Raw genomic sequence first — 25,817 nt, 5'->3', positions numbered from 1 at the left:
TAAACAATGAAAAACAACCTTAAAGATCTTTGAATTTGAGGGAGAGAATGGTTTATGAGCAGGGATTAATGTGGGAAAGGGTTGGGTATTTATAGGAAGTGATTAAATGGGTTAAACAAGTGGTTTATTGGTTAAATCTAGGATTTATTGGACAATAGAACCAACAATGGAACACAAAGTGCAGTCTGGTGCAGACTCACCTTAACGCGGCGCTAAGGTCTCGGCCCAAGGTCACCTGGAGGAAACTCTGAACTTTCAAAATTGGCAGTTTTGACCCATGGAGTTGGTTTTAAGGCCATTTTAAGGACCGAAATGGATGTTTTCAATACCCAACAATTGTAAAACATACTGTAACATAAAATCCATCATTTTGATTATATCATAAGTTTTGATTTACAAAACGGGTCGGTTTATGTAACATCACGGAAAAATTCGAGCCAAAAATGCCAAAATTCAAAATCAAGGGACCAAAACTGTTAATTTCCAAACTCGAGGGTTAAAAAGGTAAAATCTGTTTTCCTGACCCATCGCGATACGCGATGGATCAGAAGAGTGACCTATCGCGTAGCGCGATGGGTTGTCTGACACGTTTGCCACGTGGCGGACGGTGGCACAATGTGTCGCCACGTGGCAACATGACCGCCACGTGTCGCTACGCGGCACAACGCCTGCCACGTGGCAGGTCTACGTGGTGACTCAGGCGACCTACATCGCGATACGCGACGGGTGCCAAAGAGGCTGTCGCGTACCGCGACGGGCTTCCGAGAAATGCCTATAAATAGCAAGGTCCGGGTTCTCACTTTCCACACACCAAAACTCACACTTATCTCTCTCACTAACATCTCTCTAAACCTCGAAGTTTGTGCTCTCGATCCAACTCGATAAGCGTGCCCAATTCCTCGATTTCCGTGCATACTTTGATATTCGTACCACTCCACGACGATATTCCAAACAAGAAGATGGCGTCGTTTCGACGTCCCGTCGATCATATCGAAGTACGTGTCGTGAAGAGTTGGTGTCTCGATTTGCGTGCCCAAGTGAAGTGTTGATCAAGCAAAGGTCAAAAGGAGATAAATGGCGTTGAAGTGTTGCTCGATTTTCTAGGGTTTTATAAGCCAACCAAGGTAGGCATAATTCCCGAATAAAAATAATAAAATATTATAATGGCTTAATACCCTAAGTCGAGGTTATACTCGATGCCTCGACAAACAAAAGAAAATATAACAAAGAAAGAAAAAGAAGAGAAAAGAAATATATATATATATATATATATATATGGTTTGGATCAAATACAAATGAAATTAATGTGCTAAACGTGAGAATCAACTAGTAGGGGTGCAAATGTGCCGAGCTGCTTGCGAGCTACTCGAAATCGGCTCGTTAAAAAGCTCGATCGATTCGAGCTTTATCGAGCCCGAGCCCGAGCTCGAGCCTAAAAATAAGCTCGTTTAATAAACGAGCCCGAGCCCGAGCTTTACTTATCGAGCTCGAGCCGGCTCGCGAGCCTAAACGAGCCTGCCATTTATATAATTTTTTTTAAATATATATTTAATAATTATTAATTCATAAATATTATGTTATGAAAATATAAATAAAAATAACTAAATAATATATATTCTTTTATAAATAAAATTATAATATAAAAAATATATAAAATAATTATAATTATATAAAAATATAATTAATAAATAATAAACGAGCCAAGCCCGAGCCGAGCTCGAGCTTCAAAATCCATTCACGAGCCGAGCTCGAGCCTAGTCGAGCTCGGGCTCGGCTCGGCTCGTTTGCACCCCTAGAATCAAGTAGAGTAATTATGTATACAAGTAGAGTAATTATCATAGAGTAATTACATAATTACTCTATGATAATTACTCTACTTGTATACATAATAACTTTACTTGATTCTCACGTTTAGCACGTTAATTTCATTTGTACGTTAACCTTCCCTATATATATATGAATATATATATATATATATATATATATATATATATGTGTGTGTGTGTGTGTATAATGATTCTTTGTTATAAATATTATTTAAGTAATAATGAGTATTCTTAAATAATAAAGAAAAGAATACGTTTATTGAAGAAGAAGAAACATAGGGTTTTATAAATAAACTAAAGGTTTATGAATACTACTTTTCAACTAAAGGTTTTAAAGTAAAGAATAAATAATCGAGGTGGCAATTATAAAACAAGACTAAAGGTCTTAAGCCGGATTGTATATCCGACTAACAAAAGGTTATACTCGTACTATAGGTGCGAGATAGCAAGGGAAATACCCACGGACGGTGTTTGAAGCCGATCCCAATCAAAAGGTGAATACGCCCCACTTTTACAGACTTTTTTTCAAAATGAGTCAACTTGTTATGTGTAAAACTTTACATGAGACTAAGTGTCTCTAAAAACATTGTAAATAAGAGTATAAGCCTAGCCCTCAGGCTGTAGTATACGTTTGTCTGGATTCTTACACATGTAGTAAAATGCGGTCGGCACATCGCACCACGCTTGGTCACGAACTCCAGCCACGATGGGTCGGACCTAAGTACGTTCGAGTGAGACTGACCATGTGTATATTTATGGTACCTAAGTAATGTCGAAACGCTGCGGCGTTTTGCTGAGGTGACCTAGTGTAGAGACTCGAGTTTATAATGATGTTGTTTTAACTTAATTATTCCTAAGCCAAGATGGGCCGAGACTTACGTGGTCTCGAGGGGTAACTGAGTAAAGAAAATATTTTAGCGTCAGCATATTCACCAACATTCGTTGCTGACGTATTTTCTAATATTTTACAAGTAACCAAGATTATAACAACTCTGTTTTTCCAGAAGGGCTCAAGAATCCGATGCCTCGGATATTTTGTTTAAATATTAAATATGATGTTTTTTGTAAAATTTATAAACAAGTAAAACCAAACGAGACTTTTGTCTCTTCTTTTGTATTGTAAATATTTATAATCTAAATCCACATGTTTTTATAAGACTTCCGCATTAACCCGTTACTCTGATTTATTTACAAATTTGGTAATAACTATTGATCACACTCCTAGGCCTAAGATGGGGGCTCAACATAATCATTATTTTTTAAAAGTTAAAATCAAATAAAGCCTAAACAATGCTTATAGCCCAAAGCAAATATAAACCATTATTTTTTTCTTTTGTTTGAACGAGAAACATCAAAGGGAAACATGCTCAACATAATCATCATTTTGAGGTTGAAATTTTTAATACGGTTTTGGATATACAAATTCAAGAACCCGGAAATATATTTAGTGAGGTATTAACTAGTTTGTTAGAAAATATGTCCCGTTTAAATTTATGAGATTCGTTTTCCAAGTTTGACATATCTAAGATAGTGGCATTTTCAGAGTTGTATTCGAATGATTTCAGTAATGAAGAAAGAGCGCGCATTTCAAGTAATCGTACAATCTTTTATCACACTTTAAAGGAAGATGAAAAATTTGCAAGATTGGATGGAATGTGTGACCTTGCTTCTGTAATGGTGGAAACCGGAAAACATACCACTTTTCCTTTGGTTTATCGAATATTAAAGCTAGTATTGATTTTACCGATTGCAACCGCAACCATTGAAATATGTTTTTCTTAAATGAAGTTTATCAATACGGGGTTGCGTAAGCAAATGGGTATTAAGTATTTGAACAATGCTTTAATTTGTGTGGTCGAAAGAGAAACGTTTGATAAAGTAAAAGAAGATGGTTTAATAACTCGATTTCAAGCTTTCAAAAACTGAGGAGGAGAAACTTGCATCCATGTATTTAATTACATTTATTGTCGGTTTCTACTTTTATTTCATTTACATTGTATAAAATACGACAAAAAGTAAATTTTGAACATTACCGATGAGATTTATTAAACCTTTCCCAAACTTTTCCCAGTTCAATTTACAATCCTTTAGTTGTTATTTTCTTTCACTAATTTGTAATATAAAATCTAAATAAATATGTTTTTAGAACTTTCACTTTCTCGGGTGGCTGGCTGCTACTTAAAAACCGTTCACCAAAATAAAATCTAAACAATAGTGACACGTTGGGAGGAATAATATCATTTAATAATCCTAAAGACCACCGCAGCATAGCGTGAGCCCCAATCTACAATTTCTGAGAAGTAACCTACTTGTAACTTGTCTTTTGGATCAATCAATTCACATTCACATATCATCTTCAATCAATTCCTTGACCACCAAGCAACCGCGTATTCCTCTTTCGAATCTCCAACTTCATGATTCACACCTTAATTAAATCGTTGATTTTGACGAATATGATGCCGATTTGGTGTTCGATGCAAGCTTTTGTGCATTTGTAATAGCAGACTACTAGTTGATTAATTAGTGTGTGTGATGGTGGCTGTTGCTCTGTTTCTAGGGTTTGTTATTGGGGCATTGGCGGTTATTGGTGTTGAAATTGTGGCAGTGTTGTACTTGATTCGGAAATCAGGGGAGAAAACAGTTAAACATGAAGATGACGTCACGGTTACGAAATCTGCAACTGATGAGCTTCAGTTTCCGTTCCCTAATAAACAGGTCTATTTCAATTCATTTGAATTAGTTGATTTTGTGTTTGTAATTAATTAATTTCATGGATGTTTATTACCCTAATTTTGACCATGTTGACCAAAACTAAGATTTTGGTTGACTTATATTATTTGTGGGGCTTCGTTGGCCCCGGATTCATCCTCTAATGTCACATAAGGACGCAGATTAGGCACTAGATAAAGTCACTGCTCACAATCCCCACAAACGTTTAACACTGCTGCTCGCGGCTGCTACTGGGCTCGCGCTAGGCCGTTAGCGCCTCCGATAGCTGGGGCTAGCACCCCTGTTCATGGATCGACAACAGATAGTCTTATAAGTACATCAATTGGATTATTGAGATTTAAAGTTTTATGACTTTTAGCTTTCCATCTTCTTGAGAGAGCTTTATTATACATCATTGCAATAACCATGGTTTAAATGTCGAATGCCAAAAATGCCCTTTTGGTCGTTTGAACGTAAAGTCATTACTTATTGATGGAAAAAGTTTGCATTGAAATACTGAGGAAGTATTTTACTATTTTGCATTGTACTAGACGGGTGGCCGCGCGATGCGGCGGGTAACGAAAATCATAGTAATCATGTAACAATTAACGAACAACATTTGAACCAATCATCACCTTTGGTCAGCCGGTTTCCGAATGTTTAAACCATAGCAAACATTTGTTTTACGGTTTATACAAAAAATTGGTCATATAAAACCGGACCGGAAGGTCGACTTATTATTGAAGCTCAATGTGTGTAATCAAACCATTAGTAACGATTCAGTTTAAAGTTTCAAAAGTTTAGTTTCGGTTCTCAATAACAAAAAAATCGAACCAACGGTTTGGCTCACGATATTACTTGGAAAACCGTTAAAAACCGAATTGTGAACATCCATACGTAATATGTTAAAATTTTTTATTTGAAAAGTTATAGCAATATCATACCCAAATTAAAGACAATAAAATACTCATTTTTATGATGCAATTTTTTATAAAAAATATTAACGTGTGAAAAACTTATGGCCGTTGGCAAATCGTTGGTGGGAAGTTATTTACATTTAAAATTAAAAGGAAATATGGGTAAAGATAAAGGTTCAAAGTAGTAATTATTTTTTTAAATTTACAAATGTTGAGTAAAGTTGAGGGGGCAATATTGTAACTATTTTAAGACATATTTTTCAATTGACAAGTATGTCCTTGTCTTGGATGCTATGTAAAATGTACCTTAAGCAATAAAAATTGTAAATTACTTAAAAATGGGTGTCTTAATTTACCCTTGTTTGGTGTATTATATATAGTATAGATATAGATTTTTCAAAGTGATTATTTGAATTAGTCAGTTTCTAGTGTTATTCCACTATTTTAGTGTGTAAACTGCTACAGTTTTTGTTTTTTACCATTATATCCTTACACCAGTAAGTATTGTGTTTTGAGAATTTTGGTTTTCAGGGATCGGTTTGGATTTTAGAAAATGAAAAGATCCCGAAGTCTTCACAGTCTGCTGATAAAAGTTCACGGCCAGAAAAACGTAAAATTGAGGCTGTTGAGGTGACACCTGCCAAGAAATATGCAAGTGTCAAGGATAAATCACTAGTTATTACAGAACCAGATGGATCATTCACAAATATTAATATGTCGGGCTGTATTATAGAAGCTGTTTCTGCTACAAATTTGCCCTCCAGAAAGTGGTAAATTTTCTTTATCAAAAACTCTAACATTATTGGTTTGTGTATTATAAGAATGCTTTAATTGACATCAATAAACAATGGTGTTACAATGATAATCTAATGTTTGATAGAAAATAATGCATGATGTTTTATGTTTCATGAATTAACTATTTCTCGTTTTGTTTTAACTCATGGACCCGTTAAAGGCGAATATTAACAAAATTCAAGTAGTGATGCATTGCTACTGGGTATGAAACTATAAAATTGCAAAGAATAGGACCCTAATAAGATAATACTCAAAATGGATATGCTCTTAAAGTGTCATTTTAATATTTTATTATGTGTGTGTCTGCACTCAGCACCATCAAACAGTGTTGACCAATGCATAATAAAATGACATGTTTTAGCTTGTTATCCAGCATGCTTGTTTTGCCACATGTAATTTATAATTGTTTTAACTTGCCAAAAAACATAAAATTGCACATGGATTTATAGAAAAAAAATATGTTCACCTTTACTTCCAATGCTAGTTATATTGAAGTTTTATCTTTAACTTTTTAGCATTATGACTAAATCATTTCACAATTTTACCTTTTTACAGGGCCAAGAAATACCCAGTAAAAGTGGAGAACAAATCATCAACAATATATCATGGAAGCAGGTTATTCTACATGTATTTTGAGACATCATGTGAAAAAGAATCATGGTGTAAAGCTTTACGTCTTGCTTCTTGTGACGATAAAGAGAGACTTAAATGGTTTTATAAGCCGCACACAGAGTTTTATAGTTACCTTGAATCATTAAACATAGAATATCCTTCATTTTTAAAACCATCTATTGGTTTTAATCCTGAAATCGGGGATCGATCGATTAAATTAGATGGTTCATCATCAAAAGTTCGCAACTTATTGAAGAAACTTGCGAAAAAGACTTCTAAAACGGGCAGAGAAGATAAAAAGATTAAAACTTCGGTTGGCGGGTCTTCAAGAGCTTCTCAAACGGAAAAGAAAGTTAATTATGGTGGTGAAGAGAAAATTATTGATACAAATGTTAATGATAAAATGAGTAGTGATGATGGAACATTATGCTGTAATTTGTTGATTTCACGGTTGTTCTTTGATGCTAAAAGAAACGCGAATTTGAGGAATTCGATACAAACAAGGATTCAGGTTTGTGGGATGTTTATTTTGTAATACGAGGTTTGATTTTACGTTGAGGTGGCAAAATGGGTAGGTCAGGAATGGGTCAGAATGGATAACTTTCTATACGGGTCTGTTTTGCGCAGAACATTTGAGTCTACATGGTTTAATTTTATTTATTTATTAGTAATTAACGTTCCAAATTTGGTTACAAAAATTGTATTATTTGAATAAGTATGATTTTTTCAGAGTGAATAATGTGGTTTTATGCGTTAAAAGTATGTCTTTGACTTTCGACGTGGTCTTTTTTTATTTGACCCGTTATAGATAAAACGTAACCTGAATGGGTTAAAAGCTGCTTTTTTGTGCTTGTTTGAATACCTGGAATGGCTAAATAACTGTTCTCTTAAAATTTTTTGTAGAGAACATTGTCGGCCATGAGGACTCCAAGTTACATTGGCGAAATAATATGTACAGGTGTCAATCCAGGGAGTATACCGCCATATATTCATGGCATGCGGGTCCTACCATCGGATCTGAAAGAAGTGGTTGCAATGGAAATTGATGTTGAATATTATGGTGGCGTGGTTTTAGATATTTGAACAAGGCTTGAAGTGCAAGAGCTAGAAAATTCGGATTCCAAATCTGTTGCTGATGTCACCACCAATTTTCTAGAAGATCTAAATGGAGAAGAATTGAAGCTTAATGACCAACCAAATCAGACCATGGATCAAAAGGCTAATGAAGTTCATAAATTGGGTAAGTTGAATAATTTATATTTGGTTTAAATAATTGTTGGTTTGTTATATTTGAGTTTGATGTTTAAGTTAGGGTGAATTTTCTTGAATTGGGTGTTTAGTACCAGCTATTTTTTATTTTTTTTAAAGTTTTTGTATAAAATATCACCCAAATAGTTAAGTTATTATATAAAACGCATTAAAAAAAAACTAAAAATATAAGCAAATGTGTTAAAAGGGTCAACCCACAAACCCATTGGGTTGACATGGACACAACTCGTTTAGCTATCGTTTTCTAGGGTTCGACCTGAAACTGACATGAACCTGTTTAGACTAAACCCAAACCCGTGAATTTTTTGTTAGGTTCGTGCCATGTAAGAAAAACCGCATTCTTATTGATGCTAGTATCTGTGAATCTGTGGTCATATTTGATATAATTTAGACTATTTAGTATGTAGTTTATTTTTGTTAATTAAAAAAGGAAAAGACAAAAAAATTGTTAGCTTAATCAATTACCATACTAATTTATTTTCTTGCAGAAGATACCAAAAATGTTATGAACAAGCATCTTCTACTGTACCCAAATGGAAATCTGTACTAAAAAATGTTGCCAAGCAAGTCTCTCAGGTTTGTATATTTACCTTAAGACTGATCAATTGCAAAATTTAGCTAAAATGGGAACCGGTCAAACGTTAATGCACGTGGTAGAAGTCCTTATTAATTAAACGTGGGACCGCTAAGGACTTGTACCATGTGCATTAATCGCTGTATCTCATACCAAAAGACCAGAATGTCCTTTTATTTAACAGAATTATCTAATGGAGTTAGTGATTGATACGAAAAAGGAACTATTGGATTAAAAAAAGTAAAATTTTGGTCTAAAACCGTATTAAATTTTAAAGAATATCTTTTGTATGTGAAGGTGCCACTTTCACTTGCAATAAGGGTAACAACTCTTCGAGGAACATTAAGAGTACATATAAAACCTCCACCGTCAGATCAAATCTGGTTTGGTTTCACATCGATGCCTGATATTGATTTTAGTTTGGAATCTGCTGTTGGTGATCACAAGATAACCAGTGGACATATTGCATTGTTCATCATCAGTAAATTTAAGGTGAGATCAATTCTGTTGATTAAGTTATGCTTTGAACTACACATTTTGACTTTCAGGTCAAATATTGACTTCTCAAATCCAGAGAAAGTATGAAAATTTTCAACTATTTCGACAAATCCGTTTTTCAACTATCCTATATTGGTTACAGAGTTCAAATTTGATGTGAATGTTCTAAAAATTACTATGAGAATTTGATAATTTCGAATATAAAGTATTTTGCTTTTTAGGTCAAACATTGTCTTCTCAACTCTCAAGTTCAGAAAAAGTACTTTTTAAACATTTTGACAAGCCCTTTTTTTAATTATTCTAAAATTTTTAGAAATTTCATATAATTTTGAATCTAAAGCACTTTGCTTTCCTATATACATCGACTTCTCAATCTCAGAAAAATTATGAAACTTTTTTAAATGTTTCGACAAACCCTTTTGTTAATTATCATATTATTGGTTACAGAGCTCAAGTTTGCTGTAAATTTTCCAAAAAGTTCTTAAGAGAATTCATATAATTTCGAATTTAAAGTATATCAGCTTTCAGGTCAAACATTGGCTTCTCAAAATCAGAAAAATATATTAAACTTTTTAAAATATTTTGACAAACCCATTTTAAGTTATCCTATTATTGATTACGGAGTTTGAATTTAATGTGAATTTTCTAGAATTCTTAAAAAGAATTCATATAATTTCGAATTTGAAGTTCTGTATGGTTGACTTTATGTTTGACTTCCACAGACGGCTATTCGTGACACCATGGTTCTTCCCAACTCAGAAAGTGTAACCATTCCCTTTATGTTAGCCGAAAAGGACGATTGGGTCCCACAAAAAACTGCCCCATTCATTTGGATCAACCCTGACTCCACCACCGAGCCTGCCACCGAACCAAAGGTTATAAAAGAACCCAATCGCCCCCAACCTTCCAACGGGACCCGCCCACAAGAACCCCCACAAGATGTCAATACAAGTACCAAAAGTAGCACCGAAACTGCTCAGGATAAAACAATATTAAATCAATCAGATAACGAGAAGTCACCGGAAAACAGTAATAATGGAAATTCATCATCAAAAGATGAGGTGGAAAGCGACAGACCGCCATCGCCACAAGAGGAACCGGTGGAAGAAAAGCAAGTGGTAACGGTTACGAATTGGCGGCATCTGTCACCATCATCGCCTCAGGTGGCAGTGGGGTCCACAGAAGAAAATAAGGAGATGCCTGAAGGGGATGATAAGTTAAAGAGAATCGGGACGAAGGCAAAGATGTTAGGGTTAACGAAGAAAATTGGTGAGAAATTTGAAAAGAAGAAGCGTAATATTGGAGAGAAAGGGAGACATTTTGTTGATAGGATGCGTGGGCCCGGAGGGATTTGATTAGTGTATTTTAAGGTTTCGGGTTCAGATACGGGCCGGGTTTATGGTTTGTACGTTATTATGGTTGTTAAGAGTTGGAATGCTTGGTTCTTAAACATACATATGATGTGATTCTTTTAGGTTAAAATGGGTTATGTTAATTAGTGTTTATTAAATTAGTGTTAAAATGTCTTCAACATTGTGGTAATAAAGAATTAATATTATTTAGCTTTATAATGTATGGTTTATACCCACAATCGTTTCGGATTAGCTTATTCGGGTTGACGCCCCGATGAACCTGTAGGCATATAGCTATAGCCTGGTCGCTCTTGAAATCATGTAACATAAAGTCATAAACATAACTTGGGTAGTCCGGTTATCTAAACGATTCAAATGGGTTGCAAACATATTGCTGGGGTGTAATTAGTTGTGTTGTTGGATTGCTACTATAACTTCTTGGTGAAGTTTGTCATCAGGTTGTTTGTGCATTGGAGCTTTTTTAGTGTAGAACTAAACAATGACATGTTAAGAACTTGTTCAAAGGATTTTGGACTCATTGATCTTTAAACTAATAATTAAATTTAACTGTTTATAGTATCTACTTAGATATTATTTAGAAAATGAGTAGAAGAGTAAAAAGAATAATCATCGTTTTTAACTTTAGTATTATTGTATTTTCTTTTTTGATTTTTTTTTAAATGGTGCATGATTATACGTGATTAAATAAACTAAAACGTAATTATATATTAACGGTTTTTGCCTACTTATTATGGTACACAGTAATTACAAAACATATAGAACGTGGTTATGTAACTTGATACATAATTATATATTAAATTTATGTCTATGCTCTGAAATACATATGTCGCATTCTTATGTCTTATACTTTATACCATTTGTATCCAACTCTTTAACTACCATATGCTATTGATTCTTAAGAGTGCATGATAGCCATTTCTTTGTTTCATATTCCTTTGGTCTAATTATTCCGTTCTTCAATTTTGTATTTGCTAAGCATTAGGCAAACTATCGTTAGAGCATAAATTGTTTTGTGGCTCGGAACATAACAAGGTTTCAATATTAGACATATGCCCTTTAAAATTCGTGTTGTTGCATCGATGTTGACAACCTGCAATATAATTTAATAGAACACATATTGAACACAAACTATAACATAACACTTCAAAGAACTAGGCATACGCTTCAAAATTAACTAAACACGTACTTTAAAAAGGTAACACGCTATTAAGTTATATTAACAAACTTACATTCTCAACAAGTTTCTTCATTAAATGTGTCCTATTTTTTTTTGTAAACACCGGTAAATATTTCTTCATTGTTGGATCTTAATCAGTGATAACAACTTATAGCTCGAGACTAAATGATTTAATAAACGTTCTCAACAACCAATCATATGATTTAGTGGTCTCCAACACCAACAAAGATGCACAAAGTGTAACATTCCAATTGTGGTTACAAATACTAGTAAAGAACACAAACATAATATTATACACGAGAAACTTAACAGACTTCAAATAAAACCACATGTGTAATGTACTAGTGTTAGAAGAAATACACAATTACATAAGTATACACCTACATGAATGAAACATGGCATCATCATCATTCCTCTTAGAATTTCCTCATACCAAAAAAAAAAAAACCGATGTTAAAAGGATTTTCATAGATTTTCTTAACTTAAAAGATATACAAAACTTGTGCTTTTGTAGAAAAAGTAAAAAAAAAAACCAAATAAACTTCTAATTTTGATACAATCTATCTATCTAATGAATAAATACAAGTATGACCCGAGTGGGAGAATTTGATTAAGAACCCTAAAACCCGGATGTTGTTCGGATCCTTCAATTCTAATATTAACGATATAAACAGTTTGTTCGGATTTCTTCATTATCTATACTATATATAATACACCAAACAAGGGCAAATTAAGACACTAGATTTTAAGGGATTTACAATTGCTTAAGCACATGGTACAACTATAAAGAGGGGTATAATATTCATTCTAACACTAAATTTAACGTTTATTTTATAACTCTTCAAATTATTTACAACCTTGCCCCATCAACTTTAATCAACATTTGGAAATTTAAAGAATAGTTACAACTATGATCCCCCATCTTTTAACTATATATTATTTATAATTTTACTTTTAACCCAAATTCCCTCACGATTTTTAAACAACCATAACTTTTTCATACGTTAATATTTTTTTAAAAAAAATTGCACCATAAAAACGAGCATTTAATTCTCTTTAATTTGAGTATGATATTGTCACAGTTTGTTTTCAGTTAAAAAAATTACATCTTACGTATAGGCGTTTGTGGTCCGGTTTTGATGGTTTTAAACTAAGCCGTGAGCCGAGCCGTTTTTGTCATCAAAAACTGAAAATAAAAACCGTTGAAAATTAAAACCTAACAAAAACAAACCATTAACAATGGTTAGATTTCGGTTTCATTTGTACAGTTTAAAATAAAAATTCTTAGAACACCCAGAAATCTTTAAGTGATTATTAAGTCCTGCGTTTCCCGCTGCATCGTCTAGTATTATTATTACTCCCAAGCCATAAACCCTAACACTTGAATCCACCGATCCAGCATAGCACCATGTCTGCCCTAGAAATCGAAGCTCGGGAGTAAGTTCAGACATTACATATTATTCCGTCAGTTTTAGTCATTCTATATTGCACTCTCATAGATTAATTGATATATACTCAGCTCAATTGACGTCATAATCGAACAAATTACATTGATTTTGGAGTATAATTTGTACTTAGGGTTGTGAATTCACCAAATTAATAGCTGTTGATGATTAATGTTCAAGTTATTCTGATTTAGATAAACATATTATAATTGATGCAAACACATAATTATTCTTTCTAATTATTTATTTTGTCATCTTTTTTTTTTTGTGGCAGTGTGATTAAGATAGTTCTTCAGTTCTGCAAAGAAAACTCACTGCATCAAACATTCCAAACCCTACAAAGTGAATGTCAAGTGTCTCTAAACACGGTAGACAGCCTCGAAACGTTTATAGCGGATATTAATAGTGGTAGATGGGATGCAATATTGCCTCAGGTTGCACAACTTAAGCTTCCAAGAAAGAAACTTGAAGATTTATATGAACAGGTACATCGTTTATGAATTTATTTTTATATATTTATGTACTAATTGTGTGTTTTATACTTTGATGTATGTGCTAATGTTTATTTTGTTGTTAATGTATTCTAGATTGTTCTGGAAATGATAGAACTCAGGGAACTGGATACGGCCCGTGCTATATTGAGGCAGACTCAAGCAATGAGTGTGATGAAACAGGAAGAACCGGAGAGATATTTAAGACTTGAACATCTTTTAGTTAGAACTTATTTTGATCCTAATGAGGTTGATATTGGTATTCTAGTTTCCTTTTGTTTTTTAAAATTTTAACGAATGTAATGGTTTAATAACATATTGTGTATTTATTTTTGATATTTAGGCTTATCAAGAGTCCACGAAAGAGAAACAGCGTGCACAAATTGCTCAAGGTTTTTACATCTCTATCCCTTTTCCTTTTCTCTTCAAATTCATCACCATTTACAACATTAGTTCATAAACATTCATGAATATTTCATCACAGTTTATTTTGGGAAATTGGGAAAATGTCGCTCAAATGTAATCAAAGTTCATCACTGTTCCATTTGGATAACTAGATTTCATATTGTTTTGTTACCATGGATTTTTTCATAACTAATTAACTGAGTGACCTAAATGAAACAATTATGAACCTTGGTTAACATTTAGCCTACTTTTGTTCAAGTATAATCTAAAGTAACAGGTTTTTTTGTATGAATTCATTAAAGAAAGTCACTAAATTGCGACCGAGTTTCATAGATGTTTCATTTTGGTTACTCATTGTAACATATGGAACTTGAGGGGCCTAAATAGAACAGTTATGAACTTTATTGCTATTTACACTCATTCTTCAGTTAAATATTATGGAATGCTAAATGGAATAAAAGAAATGAAACTTGGCTTTATTGTTAATCGAATTGAACGTTGTTGTTATTTATGTAGATCTTATTAATAACTCATAAGAAGACTTATAAATTATAACATATAACAGTTTAATATCTATGTATATTTCTTTTGTTTTTTTAGCTATTGCTGCAGAAGTCTCTGTGGTTCCACCATCACGTTTAATGGCTCTAATCGGTCAAGCTTTGAAATGGTAACAACACCAAGGTTACACTATTACTTTTTAGATTTTAATTCTTCTGTTTGCAACTAGTCAAAATGATTATAAATTTATAATAATTTGCTCAGGGTTACTGTCACCTGGAACACAGTTTGATCTCTTTAGAGGAACAACTGCTATGAAGCAAGATATAGTTGATAAGTACCCAACAACTCTTAATCATACTATAAAGGTGATTTATTATTATTCAATATTGATATTGTGAATGTTTTAATTTCATCATTATATTTTCTAATAGTTTCATATTGTTGTATATTCGTTTCACGTCACATAAACATCAATGCTGCTACTCAAATAAGCATGCCCATGAGTCATTTTTATGGAATTTAACACAATGTATCCAAATGTTACATGTATCTTAAATGTTAGAAATCAGTTCACTTTTAGAGTTTAGACTTTAGATCATTATGGATGACATATACAAATATTCATTTTAATATTTGAAGTTAGGCAAGAATTTGTTATATTTTTTATTCTGATGGTGTCTGATAATTGTGTTGCAGTTTGGAAAGAAAAGTCATCCTGAAAATGCTCAGTTCTCACCGGATGGACAGTTTCTTGTTTCTTGCTCTGTTGATGGGTTTATCGAGGTTTATATGGTTAAATAACGGTTTGTTTTTGTTTAATATTAATGATATCTAATTTGCTGCATGGCTGTTAATATCAGGTGTGGGATCATATTAGTGGGAAACTTAAAAAAGATCTTCATTACCAAGCAGAAGTGAGTTCCAGTTACTTTTAATTTTGATAATTTCTTTTTTAATCATTGATCAAGGTATTTTGGAATGTTTATTGCCACTTGAATATGCAACAGCTATTATTTAATGTTTAAAAAAACAGATTTTATGTCTGTTTATTTAATCACTGCAACTAAGCTTATTATTGACGGTAATATAATTTCACATTCACTCTTTTAACATTATTTATAGAATATAGACATTTCCTCTTATTCACAAAGCATTTATATGGTCATTTAATCTATAAATTCAACAAATGATCAGACTTTGCCAAATGCTCAAAGCATCTGATTATTACAACTTCAAACAGATATACATCTAGATGTTACTACTTACTACAGCCTGTATTGTAACAACTGATAATGGTCCATGGGAGTCTGTTTATTCAGTATCACAGTCAATTTTAAAGTACACATAAGTTTTATTGTTCTTGTGGAGGTTTGGGTGAATAATTATTGTATGGTGAATATATTTTAGATATAACTTTATATTGAAGGCTTTTATATGCAATCTCAAAGTATTAAGGAATTAAGATATCAAATTTACTTGTGCAGGAATCTTTTATGATGCATGATGATGCTGTTTTGTGCATCGATTTTAGTAGAGATTCTGAGATGCTTGCTTCTGGATCCCAAGATGGAAAGATTAAAGTGAGCATCCTTTTCAATTAGTTCTTTTACACACAACATTATAAGATATCATGAAATTTATGATGATATTTGAAAATTGTTCATGAATTGTTTTTATTTATGATTAAGGTTTGGCGTATAAGAAATGGTCAATGCTTGCGTCGTCTTGAAAATGCTCATTCTCGGGGTGTCACTAGTGTTGCATTTTCTCGCGATGGAACTCAGATATTAAGCACATCATTCGATGGAACTGCAAGGTTTGTCTATTACCCTTGTTTTAAAATAATAAATTTAGAGTTTTTCACTCTTAACGGAATTCTTTTGTCACTATAATTTTCTTTTAGCCATTTAATCTTTCAATTAAATGAGTCAATTCATCGAACAATCAAACAATTGATTATTGCTTTCAAAACTCACATGTTACCGTTGCTAAATTTATATCAGAATTCACGGGATAAAAGTTGGGAAAATGTTAAAGGAATTTCGCGGTCACTCTTCATACGTTAATGATGCCATTTTTACAAGTGATGGACTTCGAATAATTACTGCATCAAGTGATTGTACAGTAAAGGTGAGATTTCCTGCATTTTCAAATGTATGTATATTCAATTAAATGATTTTGTATTTAAATGTTATACAGGTTCGGGATTTAAAGACTGCAGATTGTCTACAGACATTCAAGCCACTCCTTTGAGGGTATTTTCACCATTTTACGTCACATCGTTAGATTTCTTCTTCTGTTCATTTTCTTCCTTTTTTTAATAATTTAAATCTGCGTCATCTTTGGGTTTGACTTACAGGGTGGTGACGCGTCTGTAAATTCAGTCCACTTGTCACCATTGAATCCCGACCATGTGATCGTTTGTAACAAGACATCATCTATTTATCTTATGACCCTTCAAGGACAGGTATACTTTCTTTTCGTAGAAAAAAAAGTTGATTACAAAAATCAATAAAAAGTTGTTTGGGGGTCGGCCCGTTTCTGACCCGATGACCAACCAATTTGCAGGTTGTGAAAAGTTTCTCATCTGGTAAAAAGGAGGGTGGAGATTTTGTTGCAGCTTGTATATCACCGAAAGGCGAATGGATATATTGTATTGGTGAAGATAGGTATTATTAATTTATTACCCATGCCCTAAATTTTGGCTTGATTACACAATTGACCTTTTTATTTTATCTTATTGTTATTAATTACATTTTTAAAAAAAATGCAGGACTCTGTACTGCTTTAGCAATCTGTCTGGGAACCTTGAGCATTTGATGAAGGTACATTACATTATTCATCTTTCTTAAAATAATCAAATCGACATACTACTTATCGAGTTATCGTCAATGTTTTTCTGGTCAACGGATCATATAAAAATAACCCATTTTGTATATACTTGCAGGTACATGAGAAGGATGTAATTGGTATTTGTCATCATCCTCATAGGAATCTTATAGCTACATATAGTGAAGACTGCACTATGAAACTATGGAAGCCTTAGAAGTATTCTTATTTGCAAGTACTCTTTTTTTCGGTTTTGCCCTTTCGGGCATGAGCCTTGTTTCATTAGCCATTAATGTAATGTTAATTTATTGCATTTTGATTTGGTACGATGTATGATTTTCGCTTTTAAGTTTTATTTTGATGATGATAATATGTAATATTATGAAGACTGTTATTCTTGTGTACGATGCCAAGAAATAATGTAAATGCCCGTAGTACAATGACCACAATGTTTTAACAACTTTTTATTATGTCATGAGTTTAAATCGAATGCCGAATGAATCAAAATCAAGTCTAATCGTTTTCTTGACCAGTCATTGAAATTGAAAAAAACGTACACCAACATTAAAAGCAAATTTCGTTTTTGACTTTACTTTATGTATATGCCCAAAATTCTTTTTCTAATCACTTAATTTCTCTTCTAAATTTGTCACTGCACTATATACGTCCATATACTGCATGTATACATCTTTATACCACCCTTTACATATCCTACTGCATATGCATACCACCCTTTATACGTGTGTATAAATTTATTACTTCCTCCGTCCCATTAAAATGTCCACATTTTCTTTTTTATTTTGTCTCATTACAAATATTCATTTTTAAAATTTATTAGCCAATTTTCAAGTTTACTCTTAAACACACACAACTAACATTAATAAACAATATTTATGAACCCAATTTCCAAGGACATTATTATCATTTGGTAATAAAAAACAATAATTTAATCTACCTTAAACTTTATGTTTCTATTTATTTACACATATGTATGTAACATATGTCACGGGTAGGTTTAAGAAAGAATATGCATCCAAAAATAAAAAGTTAGAATAAAGTAACGACATTCAGACACAAAAATCCAAAATCACATGACCGATGATATATTGCTTACATGCATGAAATTGAAGTCTGTATAAGTTATCCTTTTCAAAGTCAGCTGGTTGCCACAACACACACACCAACGTACGTGTCACACTCTAGACAACCCTTCACCCCAAGTGTCCATGCAATATTTTCAAAACCACCGCCAATACTTCCATTCATATTCATCTTTTCAATCTCATAACTTATTACTACTTATTTACATCTTCGGGTTCTGATCAAACGCTAGCTTACGTTCAATTTATAAATTTGCAAATATATTGAATACAAATACAAATATGCCACCTCGATATGCCATCGGGAGGGCCGATGAAGCCACCCACCCCGACTCCGCACGCGCCACCTTATCCGAGCTTCTTTCCACTTTCATGTTCGTCTTCGCGGCCGAAGGGTCGCTTCTTGCCATGAGTATGAATTAAATTATCATATAATAATATGATGATGTATTTGGTTTTTGTTTTGATGTTGGATTATTTGATCATGCAGATAAGATGTATGGTGGTGACCATGGGCTGGCGGCACCGGGGCTGGTGCTGGTGGCGTTGGCTCATGCGCTTGCGTTGTTTGCTGCTGTTGCGTCGAGTTTGAACGTGTCCGGTGGACATATAAACCCGGCTGTTACTTTCGGTACTCTTGTAGCTGGAAGGGTTTCGTTGGTTCGAGCTTTGTATTATTGGGTAGCTCAGCTTCTTGGAGCTGTTGTTGCGTCGTTGTTACTCCGACTGGCCACCGACGGCATGGTATTGGTTTTAAAATTTAAAAAAGTTAGTAATAGTAATTGACAGACGTCCTCTCGTTTTAGGGCCGACCTTTAGGGAGGGCCAGGTGGTCGACAGCCCCTGGCCCGACGCCCCGTTAGGCCTGAAATATATATATTTTTAAAATTTATATGTATTTTTATGAATAAGAATACGTATATATAATGTTTAAACTCATTTACATAACAACTAGTTTGACTTATTAGTTGCAAAGGGGTATGACTCTCAACCAGAAAGTTATGTTTCTATTCTCTTTGAAACATGTTTTAGCCTATTTTTATATAAAAGTTTTTTATACAACCCAAATTATAACAAAATTATAATAAAGTATGCCTATTTAAAAATTAAATTATTTAAAACCAACAAAATTCTCATTTTACTTAAGGCCCAAAATATTTTTCGCGCCCAATTTTTTTTTTTTACCTTCTTGGAGCCGGGCTCCTCTCTTGTCATTGAGGACCGAGAGCTATGTGTCGTCTCTTGTGTAGAGAACCAAGAGACCTATGCCTCTCATGGAAGAGGTGAGGTCTAGGTGCCTTTGCACCTTTTTGCGTTTGCCTTTTTCATTTGATAGAATAATGAAAGAGGCAGATGACCCAGAAGTTGCCTCTAGTGTCCTTAGATCCCTAAGTAGTATCCTTAGATCCCCAAGGACACGGATACACCACACATGTGGTGTATATGTAGAGGACCTACAAATCTACAATAGTCATGGGTAGATTCTTTTAATTTAAAAAAATTCTCTTGATGGTTTTTGTGTTTTAATTTGTAGAGACCCGTGGGTTTTACGGTGGCGGCCGGTGAAGGAAACTTAAACGCGTTGTTGATGGAGATCGTGCTAACTTTTGGGTTAGTTTACACCGTTTTCGCAACAGCGATCGACCATAAACGAGGGACTTTGGGAACAATAGCTCCGTTGGCGATAGCATTTATAGTGGGTGCTAATATTCTAGTGGGAGGGCCATTCGATGGGGCTTGCATGAATCCAGCAAGAGCGTTTGGGCCGTCGTTGGTGGGGTGGCGGTGGAACAACCATTGGATCTATTGGTTGGGACCGTTTATAGGGGCGGCCATAGCCGGTTTGATCTACGAGTTTGGTATCATACAGCCGGAGGTGACGACTCATACGCACCACCAGCCACTGGCTCCAGAAGATTACTAGTTTTGTGATATGTACGTTACGTTTGTGTGTTGATGTTAATGTTGATGTAATAAAGGTGGGTTGGGAGTTGTTTTGATTTTGATGTAATAAATGTGTAATTTGTGGTGTTTTTGTATGTGTTTTGGAGTTTTAAGTTTGAACGAACCTACCCCTCATTTGAAAACTTTGTAGATTTACTTCTCTAATGATTTTGAATGTGTTACATGTCATGTGGTGTTGGGTTTGATGGTTTGGTTTTCATGTTTACTAATCACAGGAACTAATATGATGAGCAAAAGCTTAACCTGATATTACAAAGTGTTGGTAAACCATAGGAGGTTAAGTTTAGGGTTAGCAATTTGACATAGATGTACAACAGTTAAATTCATACTATTCTTAGTCCCATACACGACACTTTTAAACTCTTGATTTTAAAAAACGCAACTCTAAAATTATAACTACACGATATGTTTGTCGACGAACACCGCTTCTGCCGTCCCATACACGGCCTCTGCCGTCCCATCAACATCCACCCTCCACTGTCACGTTCATCGTGTACCATCGTGAGCATTGGCCTCTTCCGTCACGAGCATCGATGACTGTTCAGATCATTGTGCACAAGTTTTGTATTTGTCAGTTGATTAATAAATCAAAAAAAATAAAAATGGTTAAAAGTCATTTGATCAGTTAATCTTGAAATTAATCTAATTAATCATCAGTTCATTCAAATAAAGAACTTTAATCAAATCATTTTTATATATGAGCATAATGAATTTTTAACCTTCGAAAGTATTAGGTTTGAAGCTTGAATATGTTGAGTTTTAACCTTAAATGTTTTAGGGTTTGGAATTTGACATGAACTTTTTTGGTTTTTAACCTTGAATGTTTCATGTACATAATGTACGTTAAACAATTATTGTACATTAAATAAGTTAATATAAGTAAATGAGCGTATCATATTATAAACAATACTTCATTAAGATAACTTATTAAAATAACAGTATTGTATTAAAATTATGGTATAAAAATTATTATAATGTTTTTAAATTAAAACATTGCAATTTCGGTATTCTACTCAATACTAATAAAAGTTGTTAACACTAAAATAAATAAAATGTATAAATCACTAAAACTGTAAAACATATAATAAGTCATACATTAATTACTAACTAATCCACTTAAAATAAAACTGATAAAAAAAATAAATATAAAAAAACCATTAGGTGTGTGGCACACAAGAACATAATATCAAATGATCAAATAAATTACAAAATAAAAAATAAAAATTGACAGAGCATATTATTTCAACAATGAATAACATAAATTTTAATACACGAAAAACCAAAAAATAAAATATAAACATTTGCCCCCAACACTCTAATATAGTAGAGGCTATCTTCTTTTTCCCTTAACAATCATAACCATAAAATGAACCAAATTTTTAAATCAAGTTCAAGGCCCACCTTGTTAGTTGGCAGAGTATTAACGTAAGTGTCCGGTAACAGATGATATTCAGAGTTAAAAGAAGATCGCAACTCGAACGTCTCCCCTCTCCTCAATTTGTCTTCTTCTCCCCATCCGTTTGTTTCTCGGGCTCAAACTCAGGCAAAGGCAAATTCAACAATGTGTTGACCCGAGCCACGCCTTCTAGCGCTGACCAGTCAACTTCTTCACTCCCATCACTCATGGCTCCCGGATCCTCGTCTAGATCGTCATCCGCCAACTCATCATCTGCGTCATTTCCACTAATTCTAATAGTACCACTCGGTTTTACAACGGGCTCGTTTTTGTCAACCGAATCACCTACGGACACGGTGTTCGGGTGCGGGTTAAGAAAAAGACAAACAACTGCACAGTCATCAACTTTCGAAGTCGGGTATTTGCATTTCCACGCACGCTCTGCTGACTCGACCACGGCTCGAGCAGCACAAGAACGTGATTCAGCCGACGCAACAGCGTCAACGACTTCTTTATTTGAAAGCACATCCCATATCTATAAATTTATTTCATATAAATGATAAGTAATAAGTAATTGCATGAAAAATACTACTTGAAAGGCTGATAATATATAAATGTTATTATCTTATTAATATCCATACCCCATCACTTGCTAGGACGACAAACTGGTCGTTTTCGGTTAAACGTTGATAAAAGACATCGGGAATGGAAATGAGACCGAAATCTTTAAGGCAAAAGTCCCCGAAAGCACGAGCCATGGCTAGACCTGGAGAGTCGTTATTCGGTAGCCAAACTCGGGTTACGCCGGGTTCCTCTTGAAGGGCGAAAACACGGCCTTTGCTTTTACGTATCCGCTCTGCTTCAGCTGAAATTATTTTTTACCAAAATATGCAATTTTCAAAATCATTACTTTGGAAAATGTATATAAGTTAACTAATATATATAAAAAAAAAAAGCCGAGCTCGAATTTGGAAAAAACTACTCATCAGCTAAGCTCGAGCTTTAGAAATAAATCTCAAAACGAACCTATAAATTTTCTATTATAAACAAGTATAAAAAATGCTTAAAATTAATTAATAAATAATAAACGAGCCGAGCTCAAATTTAAAAGAACTACTCAAAAGCTGAGCTCGAGCTTTCAGAACTCAAATTGACCAAATCAACCAAGTTGCTTCTGTTTGAGCAGTTCGGTCGGCTCCGGCTCCAACTGAACTAACCAACAAACTCCCAACCTAATCTACCTCAAAATATAAAGTGAAAAGGTTTATAATTTGGTTTTTGAAAATCAGGAAAAAAAAACATAAAACAAGCAACTAGATATATAATAAAAATGGGAAAAAGAAGAACCTGGAAGATTTGGTTTTAAATCCACAGTCAACTGCACAGCAACAAGAGAATTATTGGATTCATCTCTTGTACACAAAATAGCCCTAGAATCCCCAATATTCCCAATTATAAGATCCTGACGCTGCAACAAATTCACATTCATTATCAAAATAAACCCATGTTTCAAAATTTAAAATTTTTAAAAATAATGTCACCTGTTTAATCAACGTGACAGCTGTTGAGCCGCTACAAAAACAGTCGATATTAGTATGCATCCTTAGTTCTCTATCCATAACCTTATAAGCCTCGAGAAACAAGTCTTTTAACGCTTGCATTTTCTCAGAATTTTTATTAATTTCAGGATCAGACGCTTCGTTGTCCGGTAACGCATCATTACTGCCACTTGCGTTGACTGCCTTTAGCTTCAAAGGGAGTGAGTCCCGCACTCTCTTAGCAACCATGTGACCAAATGGTCCATGACCATCAAATACACCACAGAAGATTGTATCTGTTCTTGACCCGAAATTCTGAAAAAGTAAAATGAAATTGTAATATCATGAATGAAAACATTTGAACATCCACTAAATTACAGATTTCATCTTTATGTATAAATCCAATTTGAAGGCTGGGTCCTTAATCCTTATTAACTACGCTGAACATCCTTAAGTAGCCGTTCTGTAACAAATTAGTCCTTTACACAAACTAACATTATAATTTTTAGCTAAATCAATGTTAAATGAACCAATATGCCCAAACCGAATACGTTATGTCAAATTATAATCCTGGTTTTTAGAGGCAAAAGCGACAAAGTCTAAAACAAAAGCGCAAAGCATAAAAGCACACAAAAAGCGCAAAGCATAAAAGCACACCAAATTTCGTGCGCGAGGCAAGTTTTTTTTGTATATTTTATATATATATATATCTCATGTTTCTAGTATCCCCTGCTTAAAGTCCAAATAAGCTTTATATATGATTTAATATACAAATGACCTATATATACAGCCTAAAAAGCTTGTGGTACAACATTTTGAAACATAAAAATGATCTATGTACAAAGAGTGTGTGCCTCACCTACGCTTTTTGGACTTTGGTTGCCTTGTGCAAGCAAAAGCAACAAAGCGATCGCCTTGTGTCGCTGCTTTTTAAAACCAAGATATAATATGAACCATAAATTATATATATATTATAGTTTATTATATTATATTAGATAAGGGCATATTGGCCATTTAACATCATCATCGTACTCAGTATATCCCACCAATAGCAAAGCTATGGTAGGGTTTGAGGAGGGTAAGATGTAGGCAGCCTTACCTCTATCCTTTAAGAATAGAGAGGCTGCTTCCGGTGAAACCCCCGGCTCGATAGTAGTTTTGCATCAAGCATTGGACATAAGGCACATAGCACTCAATCATCGGGACACCAGCGGCTGATCGGTGCATGTACCCTTGTCTTTCGTCTATTAACGCCACTACATGATGCCTGATTAAACGTCTGTCACTTTTAACATTATTTTCACGAGATTAGTAAAATAACGTCAAAATTAGTGCAATTTCACTTTTGCCCACCCGAGGGTTCACACATATATACATTATATGCGCGCACCGCAAGCGGGGCGAATGGCCATTTAACATGAACTTAACTAGAAATTCTATCGCGAGTTAGTGTAAAGGACTAATTCGTTACAAACTGCTACGTTTAACATGAAAGATATGAACAACAACAAATAAAGGAACTGTTAGATCAAACCTCCCAAACAATCATGGCATCTTGATTGGTACCCTTTTTCCCTTGCTGAGTATACAATGAAGCAACTTCACTAGACCCATTCAAGAACATCCTCCCGGGTATCCTGTGAAGGTGTTCTTCCCTATTCGAACCAAACAACGAGGTTCTGGACGCTCTTCTCATCATTTTATTCCTCTTTTTAGTCGGTGATGATGCGCGTGGGCTCCTGCTTTCTCCGGCCAAGCAGGACCCCATCCGCAGGGCCCTAACAATGCTCAACAGGCACTCCAGACCAGCCGCGCAACCAAATGTTCTGTTTTCGGTTGACGGAGCCGTTACAAATCGTTTTATGAAGCCTAAATCCACAAAATATCACTAGATGTTGAATGATCATGTGCTGGATGACGTAATAGATGGTTCTCAATCTCAATTTGATGCATTACAACGTGAAATCAATTTACGAGGATAGACACAAAATCAAATGGTTATCACTTATCAGGATTGAATGATGAGTTTCGAAAGAAATGGAATGGATGAATCCAAGTATGAGAATAACCGATAATATTCCTTTGAATTAGGGCGGAATAAACGCAATGTCGTATAAACAAATGGATGGATGGAAGGAATAGAATATAACAGAATAGTTTCTTGACCGTGTCTTTCTCGTGCTTCCTACAAGTATTTATACTTTTCTCTTTATGGCCACCATCTCCACCTCTGCTCGCCTTATTTCTAATTTCTTAATTAAATTTAAAATATTTTTTTTCATAAAATTATATATACTAAAAAGGATTTGTATATGATAGGCTTGGTTAGGCTCACGAGCTGACTCGAGCCCGATAAATAAAGCTTGAGCTCGGGCTCGTTTGTTAAATGAGCTT

General features: G+C 34.1%; 4 protein-coding genes and 1 pseudogene across 5 annotated transcripts; 4 read left to right on the top strand and 1 right to left on the bottom strand.

The window, feature by feature from the left end:
• The first annotated feature begins 3,993 nt into the window (after positions 1-3,993).
• Positions 3,994-7,996, top strand: LOC143569202 (uncharacterized). Its single transcript, XM_077055171.1, has 4 exons — positions 3,994-4,541; positions 5,984-6,222; positions 6,803-7,370; positions 7,763-7,996. Exons 1-4 carry the CDS (start codon positions 4,359-4,361, stop codon positions 7,940-7,942), a joined length of 1,170 nt encoding a protein of 389 aa, XP_076911286.1. The 5' UTR covers positions 3,994-4,358; the 3' UTR covers positions 7,943-7,996.
• A 625-nt stretch (positions 7,997-8,621) lies between these two features.
• On the top strand, positions 8,622-10,573 carry LOC143569203 (uncharacterized). Its single transcript, XM_077055172.1, has 3 exons — positions 8,622-8,704; positions 9,000-9,194; positions 9,923-10,573. Exons 2-3 carry the CDS (start codon positions 9,102-9,104, stop codon positions 10,553-10,555), a joined length of 726 nt encoding a protein of 241 aa, XP_076911287.1. The 5' UTR covers positions 8,622-8,704; positions 9,000-9,101; the 3' UTR covers positions 10,556-10,573.
• A 2,520-nt stretch (positions 10,574-13,093) lies between these two features.
• LOC143569201 (suppressor of mec-8 and unc-52 protein homolog 1-like) lies at positions 13,094-17,796 on the top strand (annotated as a pseudogene). The gene is made up of 16 exons (XR_013141693.1): positions 13,094-13,187; positions 13,470-13,680; positions 13,783-13,935; positions 14,030-14,078; positions 14,692-14,775; positions 14,857-14,960; positions 15,292-15,378; positions 15,456-15,509; positions 16,080-16,175; positions 16,284-16,411; positions 16,599-16,725; positions 16,795-16,850; positions 16,955-17,062; positions 17,164-17,264; positions 17,369-17,420; positions 17,543-17,796. The product of XR_013141693.1 is annotated as a suppressor of mec-8 and unc-52 protein homolog 1-like (transcript).
• An 829-nt stretch (positions 17,797-18,625) lies between these two features.
• LOC143569185 (putative aquaporin TIP3-2) lies at positions 18,626-20,490 on the top strand. Its single transcript, XM_077055157.1, has 3 exons — positions 18,626-18,936; positions 19,015-19,268; positions 20,059-20,490. The coding sequence occupies exons 1-3, from the start codon at positions 18,807-18,809 to the stop codon at positions 20,446-20,448; spliced, it is 774 nt and encodes a 257-aa protein (XP_076911272.1). The 5' UTR covers positions 18,626-18,806; the 3' UTR covers positions 20,449-20,490.
• A 1,456-nt stretch (positions 20,491-21,946) lies between these two features.
• On the bottom strand, positions 21,947-25,342 carry LOC143569184 (putative protein phosphatase 2C 33). Its single transcript, XM_077055156.1, has 5 exons — positions 24,958-25,342; positions 23,427-23,738; positions 23,233-23,353; positions 22,527-22,750; positions 21,947-22,420 (listed from the first exon to the last, which is right to left on the bottom strand). The coding sequence occupies exons 1-5, from the start codon at positions 25,189-25,191 to the stop codon at positions 21,983-21,985; spliced, it is 1,329 nt and encodes a 442-aa protein (XP_076911271.1). The 5' UTR covers positions 25,192-25,342; the 3' UTR covers positions 21,947-21,982.
• Positions 25,343-25,817: the final 475 nt, after the last annotated feature.

This window comes from Bidens hawaiensis, unplaced genomic scaffold, assembly GCF_021521415.1.
Source record: "Bidens hawaiensis isolate Kalapana, Puna unplaced genomic scaffold, B.hawaiensis_p1.1 tig00024420_1, whole genome shotgun sequence".
Taxonomy (NCBI): domain Eukaryota; kingdom Viridiplantae; phylum Streptophyta; class Magnoliopsida; order Asterales; family Asteraceae; genus Bidens; species Bidens hawaiensis.
This window is presented reverse-complemented; position numbering and strand designations above follow the sequence as displayed.

Bases quoted from the DNA above. Each gene is read 5' to 3' on its own strand.
- LOC143569185 (XM_077055157.1), top strand. From the start codon at position 18,807: ATGCCACCTCGATATGCCATCGGGAGGGCCGATGAAGCCACCCACCCC. The intron at 18,937-19,014 runs GTATGAATTAAA...TTGATCATGCAG, and splicing joins AGGGTCGCTTCTTGCCATGA to ATAAGATGTATGGTGGTGAC. The intron at 19,269-20,058 runs GTATTGGTTTTA...TTTAATTTGTAG, and splicing joins GACTGGCCACCGACGGCATG to AGACCCGTGGGTTTTACGGT.
- LOC143569184 (XM_077055156.1), bottom strand. From the start codon at position 25,191: ATGGGGTCCTGCTTGGCCGGAGAAAGCAGGAGCCCACGCGCATCATCA. The intron at 23,354-23,426 runs GTGACATTATTT...AATTTGTTGCAG, and splicing joins CTGTCACGTTGATTAAACAG to CGTCAGGATCTTATAATTGG. The intron at 22,751-23,232 runs GTTCTTCTTTTT...AAATAATTTCAG, and splicing joins TTTAAAACCAAATCTTCCAG to CTGAAGCAGAGCGGATACGT.
- LOC143569202 (XM_077055171.1), top strand. From the start codon at position 4,359: ATGGTGGCTGTTGCTCTGTTTCTAGGGTTTGTTATTGGGGCATTGGCG. The intron at 4,542-5,983 runs GTCTATTTCAAT...TTTGGTTTTCAG, and splicing joins TTCCGTTCCCTAATAAACAG to GGATCGGTTTGGATTTTAGA. The intron at 6,223-6,802 runs GTAAATTTTCTT...ACCTTTTTACAG, and splicing joins AATTTGCCCTCCAGAAAGTG to GGCCAAGAAATACCCAGTAA.
- LOC143569203 (XM_077055172.1), top strand. From the start codon at position 9,102: ATGCCTGATATTGATTTTAGTTTGGAATCTGCTGTTGGTGATCACAAG. The intron at 9,195-9,922 runs GTGAGATCAATT...TGACTTCCACAG, and splicing joins TCATCATCAGTAAATTTAAG to ACGGCTATTCGTGACACCAT.